General features: G+C 36.6%; 1 pseudogene, 1 gene segment (V, D, J or C) and 1 further gene; 2 read left to right on the forward strand and 1 right to left on the reverse strand.

Annotated features, from left to right (window-relative positions):
* The window catches only part of Igk (immunoglobulin kappa chain complex), a 3171119-nt gene that overhangs the window by 1677935 nt on the left and 1477514 nt on the right, over window positions 1-15670 (forward strand).
* On the forward strand, window positions 2357-2588 carry Igkv13-71-1 (immunoglobulin kappa chain variable 13-71-1; annotated as a pseudogene). Its single transcript is given in 1 exon segment — window positions 2357-2588. A coding segment is annotated over 1 exon segment (232 nt).
* Igkv4-71 (immunoglobulin kappa chain variable 4-71) lies at window positions 9590-10118 on the reverse strand. The segment is given in 2 exon segments: window positions 9590-9892; window positions 10070-10118. Coding segments are annotated over 2 exon segments (352 nt in total).

Genomic DNA, 15670 nt, shown 5'->3' on the forward strand with positions numbered 1-15670 from the left:
AGATCAAGGAAATACATAGGTAAGAAAGATTCATGCATAGTTGTGAAGATAGCATAGACAAGATCAAAACATCATGAGACCACTAACAAAATTAGGGCAGAATAAATGTCCCAAAACTGAGTTCAGTTTTGTATTTGTGGGAGTAGAAGCCAAATCTCACATGGATCTCTAGACCTCAATTACTAGGCACTTGTTACTGACCCTCATCTTGGTTCTACTAAGTTCAAAAGCAATCATTCTGCTACTTTACTACTCCCCAACCTTCAATAGCACAAAATTTAATTGAATAGATTTACATGAAATGATCGAATAAAAAGAATTTGAAAGAATATACTGCTTCATGAATTAGAGGTAAAGGGAATTTTATGTTGATTACTAGCAATTTTGGATTATCATTAGATTATAGCATAAACAAAACACATATGAATTTAATTAATATGTAGCATTATTTTAATAGGGAAATATGGAGTAAACCTTCTTTTGTTCATATATATATATATATATATATATATATATATATATATATATATATAGAGAGAGAGAGAGAGAGAGAGAGAGAGAGAGAAAGCAGGGTCCCCAAATTTGTAGTTCCCAGAAATTAGCACAGCTGAGGCTGTAAACATTTGTACTAATTGGGAAGTCTGTATGAAATCCCTATCCTTGGAGCTCCAAGAACCCCAGTAAAGAGGACACAGAAAGAAGAGGCAGAAAAATGGAAACACCAAGAAACAAAGACCTCTTAAGCGAAATGAACAAAGATCACATGAGTCCACAGAAATTAAGGAGAAACAAAGCCCTCTTAATCGACATGAACAAAGATCACATGAGCCGACAAAAATGAAGGAACATGCACAGGGCCTTCACAGGTCTCTACCATGTCCTCTGCATGTATATTTTGGCGTCCACTTTCATTCGTTGATGAGATTCCTAAAGTATGCAAATAAATGTTTGTCTATCTCTTGCGTTCTGTTGGATTGCTCTGTCCAATTTCAATGTGTGTAGTGGTGATGGTGCACAGCAATATCATGAATTGAAATATTTTTCCTCAGCCAAGGAGATAGGGTTTTAGAATTGTCCACTGTGTAAGTCCTTCCTAATTATCTGATTTCTATAAATTGAACACTAAAGAATATGATACAGAACAGAGGAAAGGTGAGGGAATTTTTAGGGCAAAAGTCCTTACTCCCCATTCTATTTGGAGAGAATTGATCTAGGGTGAGCTCTGGAAAGACTAGGGTGTTCATATTATATTAATTCATGTTCCATAATTAAAGAAGGAGGCACATTTTCTCATTTTGTTTTATGTCCATAGTTGTTTTACTTGCATCAATGACTATGCATCATATTCACAGTCCAAGGAATCCAAAAGGAGGTGTTAGATGGTGAATATTCTGGAACTGGATTTACACAGAGTTGTGAGTTTCCAAGTGAGTTGTGGTTTCTGAATTCAGCACCATCTCTCCAGCCCTGGAGGAAGATAATTTGTTAAAGTCACCAGTATCACTGCTTGCCCCACATACTAAGGAACTGTGGACAGTATTCATAAATGGCAGAAAACAGGTTTTGAACAGAAGTAAAAACTCCAAACCAAAAATACATTATAGTCTATTCAGTGATTTAGTAAGAATAAAGCTTGTACATTTTCCCAAGGTGGTTCAAGAAATGACATACAATTAAAAAAGAAAATTCACTATAGGAATATTCAAATGGCTAGGTTGGGTAAGTGCACACTTGGTAAAAGACAGTCTCCACCCCCCCTTCCCTGCCCTGATGACTTATTTGGTAGAATAAGTGAGCTGACATCCTCCTGATAGAAGTGCTATAAGTATAAACATTTGAGAGTAAGAGTTCAAGTTGCAAACAGTTGTTCTCTTCATGTTACTCATCTAAGGGAGAAAATGAAATATCACCAGTGCCAATATCTACTTCAATGCTGAAAATGTATCAAAGAATCTTTTATTAAAAGGTCTCCCATTGGCGAAAATAATTGGCAGCAAATTTTTTCAATATTCTGTTCTATTATGGGAGACCCGGGCACAGCATAACAGAGTTACTAAGAAAATTTAGCCCTTCCCAGGCCCCGATTATTTAGTTTGGTCCACTCTTCTCACTTGGAACTTTTTGTTAGTCTTGTTGTACCCTATCTAGGAGTCAATCAATGTCTGGTCACAGTACAGCCATAAAGCCTCCCTCCCAGTTTTTGGTGTTCTTGCTGATTTGGATCCCAGGTATTGAAGGATGACTATGGGTATTCTTTAACCATTTGCAATCATCACTTGGAACTTCAGAGAAGTCACTTTTGTCTTGATTAAACAAGTATATTGTTTGTACGATTCCAATTACAAGCATAATATTTGGCATCAAGTTGACCCAATTCCCATCCTACTCATCTGCATATATAGAGGAGAGAGTCACTATTAATTGCATGACAAGTTAGGAGATTACTATATCATTAGCTTGATATCAGCAGAAACAAAGGAATGCTCCTAAACTCCTCGTATACCACACATTCGGGTTGAAATCAGGGGTTCCTCCAGGGGTTAGAAGTAGTGGATCATTTTGTAGATTCATATTTTCTATTTTTCATCCCTCCTAGTAGATGGACACCTTTAGAAATAAAATGAAATTTAATAAAATGGGTTGTGTTCTCTCTAATGAAAGACAAATGCTATACATTAGATGGCTTGTGGTTATGCCTAAGCCCCCCTGTTCTGTGAATTTTCATGAAATTTTGGGATTATGAAATAATGGAAGCTTTTCTTTAAGAATATGAGATTGTGATGTCCAGCCTGAAGAGGGATGGAATAAATGTCATTTAGCCTACTTTTCTAATAATAAATGTAAAACTGCCATAGAATAACACTGCGTTTGGTTGAGTTCTTTTGTATGTGAATGTAAATATTCATTCCACATTGTAGTGAGTCCAACAAACATAAGCTAGCAAGAGAAAACTTATTTTGAACTTTGTTTTTTTATTTAATTATGTATATGTCTTTATGCCATGTGTATATGGCAATGCCCTGAGAGTCTTTGTTATTGTAGTCTGCCATGTAGATATATACCTGTTGATTTGTAATGAGGTAAGGCTTCTCTAGCTAGTGTTTAAGATACTAATCTCACTACACCATAAATGAAGTCAATAGTATTTGTAAATAATGAGATTTTCTAATATGCTTTGGCACGTGCTTGAATAAGAACCCTTGTTTAATAAACGTGATGAATCTTTACTTTTGACAGTTTTGTTTTGTTCCCATTATACAAAGCCAAGTTATCACAACACTAGATTAAGGCATTGCTCTTTTTCATATCTATAATATAAAAATAGTGCTATTTAGGATATATGGTTTGTGTGTATATATGTGTGTGTACATTGATTATGTATGTTTGTATGTGTCCACATGGTTTGTGTGTGTGTATGTGTGTGAGTGTTTTTGTGTGTGTGTTTGAATTATAAATTTAAACGAAACTAATTTTAGGAGAAGACTTGTTTTTTACTGGATAAAAATTTCTCAGGACATTGATAGATGTACATAATTTTCTGTTGTCCTTTAGGCATCTTGTAGGAGAGGGAGACTCAAGAAGTCCTTTATCCCTTTTTTCAGTCTCCTGTGAGCCAAATAGGAACAAAGAACACAGAGATGAAATAAAATCTTCTGTTGTTTTGAGAAGTCTATTCTACTCAAGGCAGTCTGTTGGGCCTCTGGGGAGGCAAGAGTATTAACTGTAAGAAGTATGGAATCCCAAAGGGTCACTCTGCAAAAAACAGTAAATTAAAACTGAAAGTATGTCGTTATAAGAAGACACCTTCTGTTTCCACCCTTCTTCACTGTATTATTAAATGTGATGAACAGCACTTTCTGTAGTGTACATGTCAAAAATAGTTTATGATAGGAAATGAATGAAATTGGCTGTTCATATGACTGAACTATAGCTCACTATTAATACTCACAGTTAATTGTAATAATGAATTCCAGGATCATTTTAGTGAACAAATCTTAGAGACATAAGGTCACACTAATGAGCAACATATTTAAGGACATTTGAAGAACAAATTGACAAACAAAAACCCTGAGAATTTATACTTCCTTTGAATAAATATCATAGTCTCACTTGAACAAATTTTGACTTGATTAAATATTGTAAGTTTCAGAGTGCAGACTGGAGGAGATTGTACAAAATACGAAGACTTTTTAAAATATTATGTTTATCCTAATAATTTTGCATCAAAGATCATTCAGAGCCAGTTACAAAGTGATCTATGTTGTCAATGTTCCATCTCGTGATGCAGACCATCCACCATGCTTTTTCCTTTGAGTGAAATATTCGCTTTTATGTTTCTTTCTTTCTTTTTTCTTTTTTTTTTTTTTGTGACAGGGTTTTTCTGTATATTTCTGGCTGTCCTAGAACTCACTCTGTAGAACAGGCTGGCCTCGAACTCAGAAATCCACCTGCCACTGCCTCCTGAGTGCTGGCATTGAAGGTGTGTGCCACCACACCTGGCCCTGAGCTAAATATTCTAATGAGTTTCGTTTTTAAATTTGTTTTCCTTAATCTTACTCCCTCCTTTTAATTGTTATAATATTCAAATTTTGGTCTACAACAAAATTGAAGTTTCTGGTGCCAAGTATTCACAATTAAATGAGTATTCATACTGACATTTTCTAACCCTAAACTCATCATTGTACTTTTTCACCAGACATATGTGGGCTGAGCTACATTCAGAAATCTACTGCCAAATTTTCTGGCACAACAGAAAGAACCAGGTAAAGAGAAACACTCTAGATTTGCTGCTCTTGTGGGCTCTTTTATAGTTAACTTGATTTTCTCATAGGTAAGCTAAGGATGTCTACATAGTTGTGATTTTGTTTCCACATATGGATTCAGAAAGAGTATCTTGGTTTCTAACTCATCTAATTAGCAGAACAAAGAAAAAACACTGGAACACACGTAAAAGAATCCCTTCAGATGGTCATTATTTTAGTGGTGAATAAAGTATAGATGCCAGGACAAAGTAACAAATTCATTGCATGTTAATGATATAGAACTGTAAGGGCAATTCACAGAAAACTTAATCATACAGGCTGGTGATATGAATAAGTCACACTTACTTACTATGTTCAGGTACTAGGGTTTCTTTAGGGAAACATGAATATTCAATTATTCATATCTCATATTACCAGAAGTTATTAGAAACTCAAGGTTATGTACAAATGGAAAAAGTCTTCCAAAAGAATACATGTTTTGTATCGGATAGAACGGAATCCTCTAATTTATTTCTGTTTTCATCTTTTATGTAGTTATGTGACTAGAATTATGGGCAACGGCTTGCTAGACATCATTCTGAAGGTGATAAAAAGTGTAGTACAACAATCCAAAAACTTGACTATTTTCGTTTAGATTTTTACACAATAATGAAAGTTCCTTGGGTGTATTTTTGCATAATTATTTATTGAACATTTTTACAGGCAACTTCTGAACATTCATTTAAGTAGGTTGTATAAGTAGAGTTGTCTTTATAAAGAAAAAAATTGAGTTCATTATGAAAAGTTGTTGGATGTATTTCAAACAATCCATTATTACTTCAACCTAATATTCAACATTTTCTAGAATACATATCCTAATATTAATTTTTGGAATTGAATCTTTTTGGTGCCTTCTTCTTATTCATATGAAACTCTAGTACATGAGCAGTATCTGGACTGGAAGAAAAACAAAAAAGAGCTCCCAATGGGTGTCCACTTTTAAGGTCCAAACTTGCAGAGAAGATGAGAGAATCAAGAGGAAAGTACTCAATCAAGAGTTTCTTCCTCATCATCATTGATGATTATTACTAAGATGTCAAACACTATAGAAACTCTCAGGTGAAGCCATGGGTATTTATGCTTTACAAATAAAAACATGGAGATTTAAACCAAATACATCTGCAGGGGATACTGACATTCGTCATCGTGCCACATTTGGATCTCCTTGAACAACAACTTCCCATTGATACCTTCATGCAAACCTTACACTAATCTTCAAAAAGGAATACAAAATGTATCATAAGCTTGAATTTACATTGGAATCCTAATGCTTTTCTAGAGGACTTTGTTCATGAATGTTCCCACAAGACAAGTTCAACAACTATAAGCATCAAATCTCTAAGAGATAATGTTGAGTAAGCTTGAGGAAGACAACCATGCAGGGCAACAGATACAATAATAGGAACAGAAAGTTGTCAAAATGGAAGAGATGAGTGGGTTTATCTGCAAGGAAGACATGAGGGGTGTTAGAACTAATAGACTGACATTGAACAAGACAGCTAAGTAACTGGTAAAACCCACTGTTTATATTTAGAATCTAGTTAATAATAATGTTGTTAATCATTGAAGTTAAACAAGACCAGTATTTTGTAATACAGTTAAAATTACAAACAGAAATTCATAGTTTACATTGGTAAAAACATGAAGTCTACAAATTAATAAGTAAATAGTTAGTTGATAAGTTCCTAAGGTGAAAATATAATCTTACTGAGCTAAAATCAAGGATTCAGAAGGACTATGTCCCTCCAAAGGCCAAAGTAAGTAATCAATACACTAATTTTGCATTCTTAAGATGCCCTATATATTATGTACTCAAAGCCCTAATCTTTCCCTCAGCATTTCCATTCTTATCAGCCCTTTTCTGAATATGACTGCAAGCCCTAGTTAATTGTGAACCATTATGATTGCATTAATTCCACTATATCATTTCAATATGAACTCTACATATCAAAATCCCTAACTACTATTTGACAAAACTCATATGCCAAATAACATGCATGGAATTATATAACTAGGATTCATTGGACACGGGCCACTATATATGTGTCAATAAATGTTTGCATATGTTATACATATAATTGATAAACTGTCTTCTTGTAAAAGAAAATGAAACTCTCTTATGGCAAATTTATGGTAGAAGAAATGATGGGAGAAATAAAACTCTTAGAGACACCAGCTATGTGAGATTATGGGCTAGGGAAGCTTCTTGTATGTGTAACATAGACTTCATGCTCCACCTGAGAGTGAAAACTTAGAGACACCTGTGATTTTTTTTGTCATGGGTTTGTAGGAGTGAGTGAGTGTTGCTGCGTATTAAAATAATCAGATATTCCAGGGTAATTGAGCATTCCTTAAATCTTCTCTCCTTAATATCAAAACCTAAAACCAAAATCAAACCAACCAAACCAACCAAACATTAAAAAAAAAAAAGTATCTCATACATCATGATACATCCTCTGATTAGTGCCTTAGGGTATCTTAGGCATCCCTGTGATTCTATTTCATGAAGACAATAAACAACTATCAAAATGTAGTTAATGATTTTCCATCAAAATGGGAAAATTAGAATCTCCTCATCTTTAGCTGCCTAGTTTAGACATGTCATTACTTTACTTTTCTTCATGAAATAAAGGTGGATATTTATTAGCCCTCACTAATTGGTTTTATTGATCTAACAGTAGTTTTTATTAGATCTAATGACATATAATTATAATTTGAAGAAATTGTGCAAATTATTAACCCTAGAATCTAAATTCTTAATATCCAAAGGCTTGTTCATGGCATAGAGATACTTAGGCAAAGTTCGTTTGATTATGTGCTTCACAAGAAATCACGTCTTGCCTGAAACTGATAATGTAGGCTCTCTGACCAATTTTCTCAACATTTCCCTATAAATTGAAGGTGAGATGTTGATGGACTTAGGTGTATACAGCATCTTTGTGGGTGCTTTTCTAGTCTGTTTCCCTGTCCATGTCTTTCTACAGGTTTCAATGAACATTGAATCCTCCTTTTCTGATTTGATATCTCGTGGGAGGGTTGGTCATTAAGCATGTCCATAGAACATCATAGAAAGGAAAAAAGATCCTGACAAATATTCTTCTAGAAGACATGAGAGCAAGTGAGGAAATGGAGAACTGACTTGCTGATTCACTGATGCCTCATGATTCAAAATATTCTAGTGACCTTTCTACATCACTGGATTTTCTGGCTGTATTATATTGCTGTGGAGAGATAACATAACCACAAAAACTCTCCCAAAGAAAGCCTTTATTTGGGACCTGCTTAGTGTTTAGTACATTATCTTCATATTGTGGATCATGCCTGCATTAAGACAGACATTAGAGATGAGCGTGTGGAATCTGGATCAGCAAGTGACCAGAAAGTAGAAATATTGGGCCTGTATTAGGCTTTTAAAACCTTAGAGTCTAATGCAGTTACACACTTTCCAGAAAGGCCATACCTCTAAATCCTATCAAATAGGGTTTCTTAATAAGAAATATTTGAAATATTTTTAAATATATGAAACTATGATGTCCATTCTTATTCATACAACCACAGTACCGATAGAAATAACCAGAAAAAAGTTCCAAGCACTGAATTTCATGTAGTGTTTGGCAACACATAAATGTAAAAGTGTTTCCTTTTTGGTTTAGATGTGTATAGATTTTGCTTGAAGCAGCATTTGTCTATGCAGTTAGGGCTGATCATCAACCTCTGCTCCTCTTTATGCAGTCTTTTCTTTCCTATGACTAAAAGTCAAACAACTGATTCTGAAAAAGTTTTTTTGACAAATTAAAGAAATAATGTGCTAAATACACATTAATATCTTGACTTCCTGTGATGCTGTGACACTTTCTTCTATAGATGGAGACAGAGAGGCTGGTAACTGTGTCTGATGGATTTCATACCAACACATTGCATTGGAAACTTGAAAATACACTATTACATAATTATTCCTGCTATTATTAAGTGTAAATTGAATTAAATTGAACTGTAATTTAAATTTAAAATTGACAACACAGATATTTTAAATAATTTGTCTTTCTCTATTTATAATATTAGAATGTCTTTATGATTTTAATTATTCATATTAAGGTAACACACACAAATGGATTCACAGACAGACAGAGAGACAGAAAGACAGACAGACCGACAGTTGATAGATATAAAGAATTAATGTTCATTTATTAGTTCTCTGTTGCCTTCCAGGTTTCTTTATTAGTGGAGTGTTCCAATTACTTGCAATGAGAATAGAAAGAAAATATACATGCCTATCATTAATTTTTCATTTTTAATTTGGAGAGAAAATATTTAAGCACATATTAAGAGGACAATTTAGTGGAAAAGAAGGTGTACTAATAAAAATCAGAAAATATATTAGGATGGATACTACTTTTTGTAGGATAACAAAAGCAGTATCTTGTGAGCAAACGAATATCCTGAAGAAAAACCACAAACCAAGGAGATTCTAAAATCAGTGAAAGTAGCAGAAAATAGATGTGAAGGTTCATGGGAACCACCAGTAAAATAGTCTGCCACACTTGTCTTCAACAAACAGAACAAAAACTGAGAATAAATAAACACTGGAAATGTAGATTATTTGAGAACAGCACTGAAGTACAGTGGAATATTATAGAGACATTCATCTAAATATGCAAATGACATTGTAAAGCAGAACACGCTGTGTGGACTACTGCAATCAAACCACTGGCCACAGTTTATTTCTAGGAGGAAGTAGCTAGACCCTAAGGAGCTAGAGGGTTTTTGTTCCAGTCTGTATCACTGTGTGGGTGGGTTACTACTCCACTGCTGGCAGTAATAAGTGGCAGCATCTTCAGCCTCCATGCTGCTGATTGAGAGAGAGTAAGAGGTCCCAGACCCACTGCCACTGAAGCGAGCAGGGACTCCAGAAGCCAAGTTGAATGTTAAATAAATCCAGAGTCTGGGGGAGGATCCTGGCTTCTGCTGGTACCAGTGCATGTAACTTACACTTGAGCTGGCACTGCAGGTCATGGTGACCTTCTCCCCTGGAGATGCAGACATGATTGCTGGAGACTGGGTGAGAACAATTTGTCCTCTGAATAGTATGACTAGAAAAAAGCAAAATAGAGAGAGAGGGATTAGTAAAAATAGAGATACAAAAATAATTTTATACCACCCAACATTCAGATGAAAGAAAAAGAAAAAAAAATGTATTCTAGACTCAAATTTCCCAGGGAAAATAATTTTGGTTGGATTCTGATCTCAAATTCCCTGCCCTGTGTTACCTGAGGCACTGATTAGCAGGAAGCTGAAAATCTGCACTTGAAAATCCATTTTGTCTTTGAACTTTGGTCCCTAGCTAGTTACTGCTATTCTCATAAGTACCTTGCTTTAAACCAACTGTGAGATATTTGTGGTTACTGAAAATGTAATATGCAAATAGCAAGATACAGTCTAGTCAGTTCTTAGCTTATAAACACATGGGAGAATATGGGCTGCAGATTCATGAAGATGCACTCTTCTAAAACTACTCTGAATAATCACCATTCTAAGTATTACATGTGTCCTGAAACTGTTTAATTCCTTTTCGATTAATTACCTGAGAGAATCTGAGAGCACTTTTCAAATAAATTACATTTATTTATAAAGATCGACAGCCCCCGAGTCTGCAACTTTATGTCTAAACTTGATCAAACATCTTACTTATAGCAAACACTGAGGGAATGGGGAAGGACTTGTACGAGTGGGTACTGGTAGGAGAAGGAGGAAAATATAGTGTTGAAAAGTGAATAAAACAATTTATTTAAAAATTGTTTTAATTTACCTTAGATAAAGTTTTAATTGTCTTCCTATAATGTTAAAGTCTGCATAGCCATGATGAAGCAGGACTATGTCTCTAGATCTTAGGAATGATTTCACATTCCTCCCTTCATGAAAGACTTCTTCCATTTTTTAATCAACTATTATGAAAAACAAGTGAGAGAATCTGTGAATAGGTAGATGTATTGAGAGATACTGACCTAAGAATTATTGAAATCAAGTTACTTATTAAGTATGCCTTTCTAAGGAAACTCTTCTAACTAAATGGCTAGCTTCTTTCTGAATAACACATATTTTCATCTTTCATTGTATTTAGTAGTTAGTCGCTAGTCTTATTCAGTTTACTACAGAAGGAAAAATGTTCTATTATTTTTTTGTGAATATGGACTTTATATTTCACCACTTAAGGATACAAAAGTGATTTCCAGTGTGGTTGTACAACCCTGCAATCCCATCAGCTATGCATAAAAGCAGGTCCACGGAAACTAATAGAAGGTAAAGTGTGTAAGAGTCTTAATCACATGAGCACAGAGGAAATTTTCCTGAACAGAACAACAATAGCTTATGCCTTAAGATCAAGAACTTGCATATGGGACATCATAAAATTGCAAAGCTTCTATAAGGCAAAGGAAACTGTCAATAGGACAATACGGCAACCAATAGATTGTGAAAAGAACTTTACTAATACTATATCTAATACAGGACTAATAAGAAATATATACAAAGAACTCGAGACAACCGGCCACCTTCCTGGTGAGTGCACAGGGATCCGCCAGCCCGAGAGGTTTGTGCCTCAGGCCCCAGCGGCAGGAGTCTCCTTGGCTCCAGGACTCTGTGGAGGGCAGGCTGCACGGGTGACAGTGTGGAATACAGAGGCCAGTAGTTTCTGGGACAGGCGAGAGCCACAGAGCTTCTGAGGTGGCGCCATCTTCGGCTCCAGACAACAGGCCACCTTCCTGGTGAGTGCACAGGGATCCGCCAGCCCGAGAGGTTTGTGCCTCAGGCCCTGGCGGCGGGATCCTTCTTGGCTCCAGGACTCCGTGGAGGGCAGGCTGCACGGGTGAAGGTGTGGAATACAGAGGCCAGCCATTTCTGGGACAGGCGAGAGCCAGAGAGCTTCTGAGGCGGCGCCATCTTCGGCTCCAGACAACAGGCCACCTTCCTGGTGAGTGCACAGGGATCCGCCAGCCCGAGAGGTTTGTGCCTCAGGCCCTGGCGGCGGGATCCTTCTTGGCTCCAGGACTCCGTGGAGGGCAGGCTGCACGGGTGAAGGTGTGGAATACAGAGGCCAGCCATTTCTGGGACAGGCGAGAGCCAGAGAGCTTCTGAGGCGGCGCCATCTTCGGCTCCAGACAACCGACCACCTTCCTGGCCAAAGCAACACAGCTTCTGGGAAAGATCCTGTTTTGGGCCTTCATCTTCAGCCAGGAGGAGGTCCAAACATCAGATAACTGTGCACCTTCCCTGAAAGGGGAGAGCTTGCCTGCAGAGACTGCTCTGACCACTGAAACTCAGAGGAGAGAGTCTCTCTCCCACGTCTGCTGATAGAGGGTAACAAAATCAACAGAGGAACAATCTCTAAACAAAGACAACTATAACAACTAACTCCAGAGATTGCCAGATGGCGAAAGGTAAACGTAAGAATCCTACTAACAGGAACCAAGACCACTCACCATCATCAGAACCCAGCACTCCCACTTCGCCCAGTCCAGGACATCCTAACACACCTGAAAAGATAGACCTGGATTTAAAAGCATTTCTCATCATGATGGTAGAGGACATAAAGAAGGAATTTAATAACTCACTCAAAGAAATACAGGAGAACACTGCTAAAGAGTTACAAGTCCTTAAAGAAAAACAGGAAAACACAACCAAACAGGTAGAAGTCCTTATAGAAAAACAGGAAAACACATCCAAACAGGTGATAGAAATGAACAAAACCATACTAGACCTAAAAGGGAAGTAGACACAATAAAGAAAACCCAAAGTGAAGCAACGCTGGAGATAGAAACCCTAGGAAAGAAATCTGGAACCATAGATGCCAGCATCAGCAACAGAATACAAGAGATGGAAGAGAGAATCTCAGGTGCAGAAGATTCCATAGAGACATCGGCACAACAATCAAAGAAAATGGAAAATGCAAAAAGATCCTAACTCAAAGCATCCAGGAAATCCAGGACACAATGAGAAGACCAAACCTACGCATAATAGGAGTGGATGAGAATGAAGATTTTCAACTCAAAGGACCAGCAAACATCTTCAACAAAATTATTGAAGAAAACTTCCCAAATCTAAAGAAAGAGATGCCCATGAACATACAAGAAGCCTACAGAACTCCAAATAGACTGGACCAGAAAAGAAATTCCTTCCGACACATAATAATCAGAACATCAAATGCACTGAATAAAGATAGAATACTAAAAGCAGTAAGGGAAAAAGGTCAAGTAACATATAAAGGCAAGCCTATCAGAATTACACCAGATTTTTCACCAGAGACTATGAAAGCCAGAAGAGCCTGGACAGATGTTATACAGACACTAAGAGAACACAAATTCCAGCCCAGACTACTATACCCAGCCAAACTCTCAATTACTAGATGGAGAAATCATCTTGTTGTATTCCACGACAAAACTAAATTCACCCATTATCTCTCCACGAATCCAGCCCTTCAAAGGATAATAACAGAAAAAAACCAATACAAGCACAGGAACCACGCCCTAGAAAAAACAAGAAGATAATCCCTCAACAAACCTAAAAGAAAACAGCCACAAAACAGAATGCCAACTTTAACAACAAAAATAACAGGAAGCAACAATTACTTTTCCTTAATATCTCTTAATATCAATGGAATCAATTCCCTAATAAAAAGACATAGACTAACAGACTGGCTACACAAACAGGACCCAACATTCTGCTGCTTACAGGAAACCCATCTCAGGGAAAAAGACAGACACTACCTCAGAGTGAAAGGCTGGAAAACAATTTTCCAAGCAAATGGTCTGAAAAAACAGGCTGGAGTAGCCATTCTAATATCGGATAAAATCGACTTCCAACCCAAAGTTATTCAAAAAAGACAAGGAGGGACACTTCATACTCATCAAAGGTAAAATCCTCCCAGAGGAACTCACAATTCTGAATATGTACGCTCCAAATATAAGGGCAGCCACATTCATTAAAGACACTTTAGTAAAGCTCAAAGCACACGTTGCACCTCACACAATAATAGTGGGAGACTTCAACACACCACTTTCATCAATGGACAGATCGTGGAAACAGAAACTAAACAGGGACACAGTGAAACTAACAGAAGTTATGAAACAAATGGACCTGACAGATATCTACAGAACATTCTATCCTAAAACAAAAGGATATACCTTCTTCTCAGCACCTCACAGGACCTTCTCCAAAATTGACCAAATAATTGGTCACAAAACAGGCCTCAACAGATACAAAAATATTGAAATTGTCCCATGTATCCTATCAGACCACCATGGGCTAAGACTGATCTTCAATAACAACATAAATAATGGAAAGCCAACATTCACGTGGAAACTGAACAACACTCTTCTCAATGATACCTTGGTCAAGGAAGGAATAAAGAAAGAAATTTAAGACTTTTTAGAGTTTAATGAAAATGAAGCCACAATGTACCCAAACCTATGGGACACAATGAAAGCATTTCTAAGAGGGAAACTCATAGCTCTGAGTGCCTCCAAGAAGAAACGGGAGAGAGCACATACTAGCAGCTTGACAATACACCTAAAAGCTCTAGAAAAAAAGGAAGCAAATTCACCCAAGAGGAGTAGTCGGCAGGAAATAATCAAACTCAGGGGTGAAATCAACCAAGTGGAAAAAAGAAGATCTATTCAAAGAATTAGCCAAACGAGGAGTTGGTTCTTTGAGAAAATCAACAAGATAGATAAACCCTTAGCTAGACTAACTAGAGGGCACAGGGACAAAATCCTAATTAACAAAATCAGAAATGAAAAGGGAGACATAACAACAGATCCTGAAGAAATACAAAACACCATCAGATCCTTCTACAAATGGCTATACTCAACAAAACTGGAAAACCTGGACGAAATGGACAAATTTCTGGACAGATACCAGGTACCAAAGTTGAATCAGGATCAAGTTGACCATCTAAACAGTCCCATATCCCCTAAAGAAATAGAAGCAGTTATTAATAGTCTCCCAGCCAAAAAAAGCCCAGGACCAGATGGGTTTAGTGCAGAGTTCTATCAGACCTTCAAAGAAGATCTAATTCCAGTTCTGCACAAATTATTTCACAAAATAGAAGTAGAAGGTACTCTACCCAACTCATTTTATGAAGCCATTATTACTCTGATACCTAAACCACAGAAAGACCCAACAAAGATAGTGAACTTCAGACCAATTTCGCTTATGAATATCGATGCAAAAATCTTCAATAAAATTCTCGCTAACCGAATCCAAGAACATATTAAAGCAATCATCCAACCTAACCAAGTAGGTTTTATTCCAGGGATGCAGGGATGGTTTAATATATGAAAATCCATCAATGTAATCCATTATATAAACAAACTCAAAGACAAAAACCACATGATCATCTCGTTAGATGCAGAAAAAGCATTTGACAAGATCCAACACCCATTCATGATAAAAGTTTTGGAAAGATCAGGAATTCAAGGCCCATACCTAAACATGATAAAAGCAATCTACAGCAAACCAGTAGCCAACATCAAAGTAAATGGAGAGAAACTGGAAGCAATCCCACTAAAATCAGGGACTAGACAAGGCTGCCCACTTTCTCCCTACCTTTTCAACATAGTACTTGAAGTATTAGCCAGAGCAATTCGACAACAAAAGGAGATCAAGGGGATACAAATTGGAAAAGAAGAAGTCAAAATATCACTTTTAGCACATGATATGATAGTATATATAAGTGACCCAAAAAATTCTACCAGAGAACTCCTAAACCTGATAAACAGCTTCGGTGAACTAGCTGGATATAAAATAAACTCAAACAAGTCAATGGCCTTTCTCTACACAAAGAATAAACAGGCTGAGAAAGAAATTAGGAAAAC

The sequence above is a fragment of the Mus musculus genome, chromosome 6 (assembly GCF_000001635.26).
Source record: "Mus musculus strain C57BL/6J chromosome 6, GRCm38.p6 C57BL/6J".
Taxonomy (NCBI): domain Eukaryota; kingdom Metazoa; phylum Chordata; class Mammalia; order Rodentia; family Muridae; genus Mus; species Mus musculus.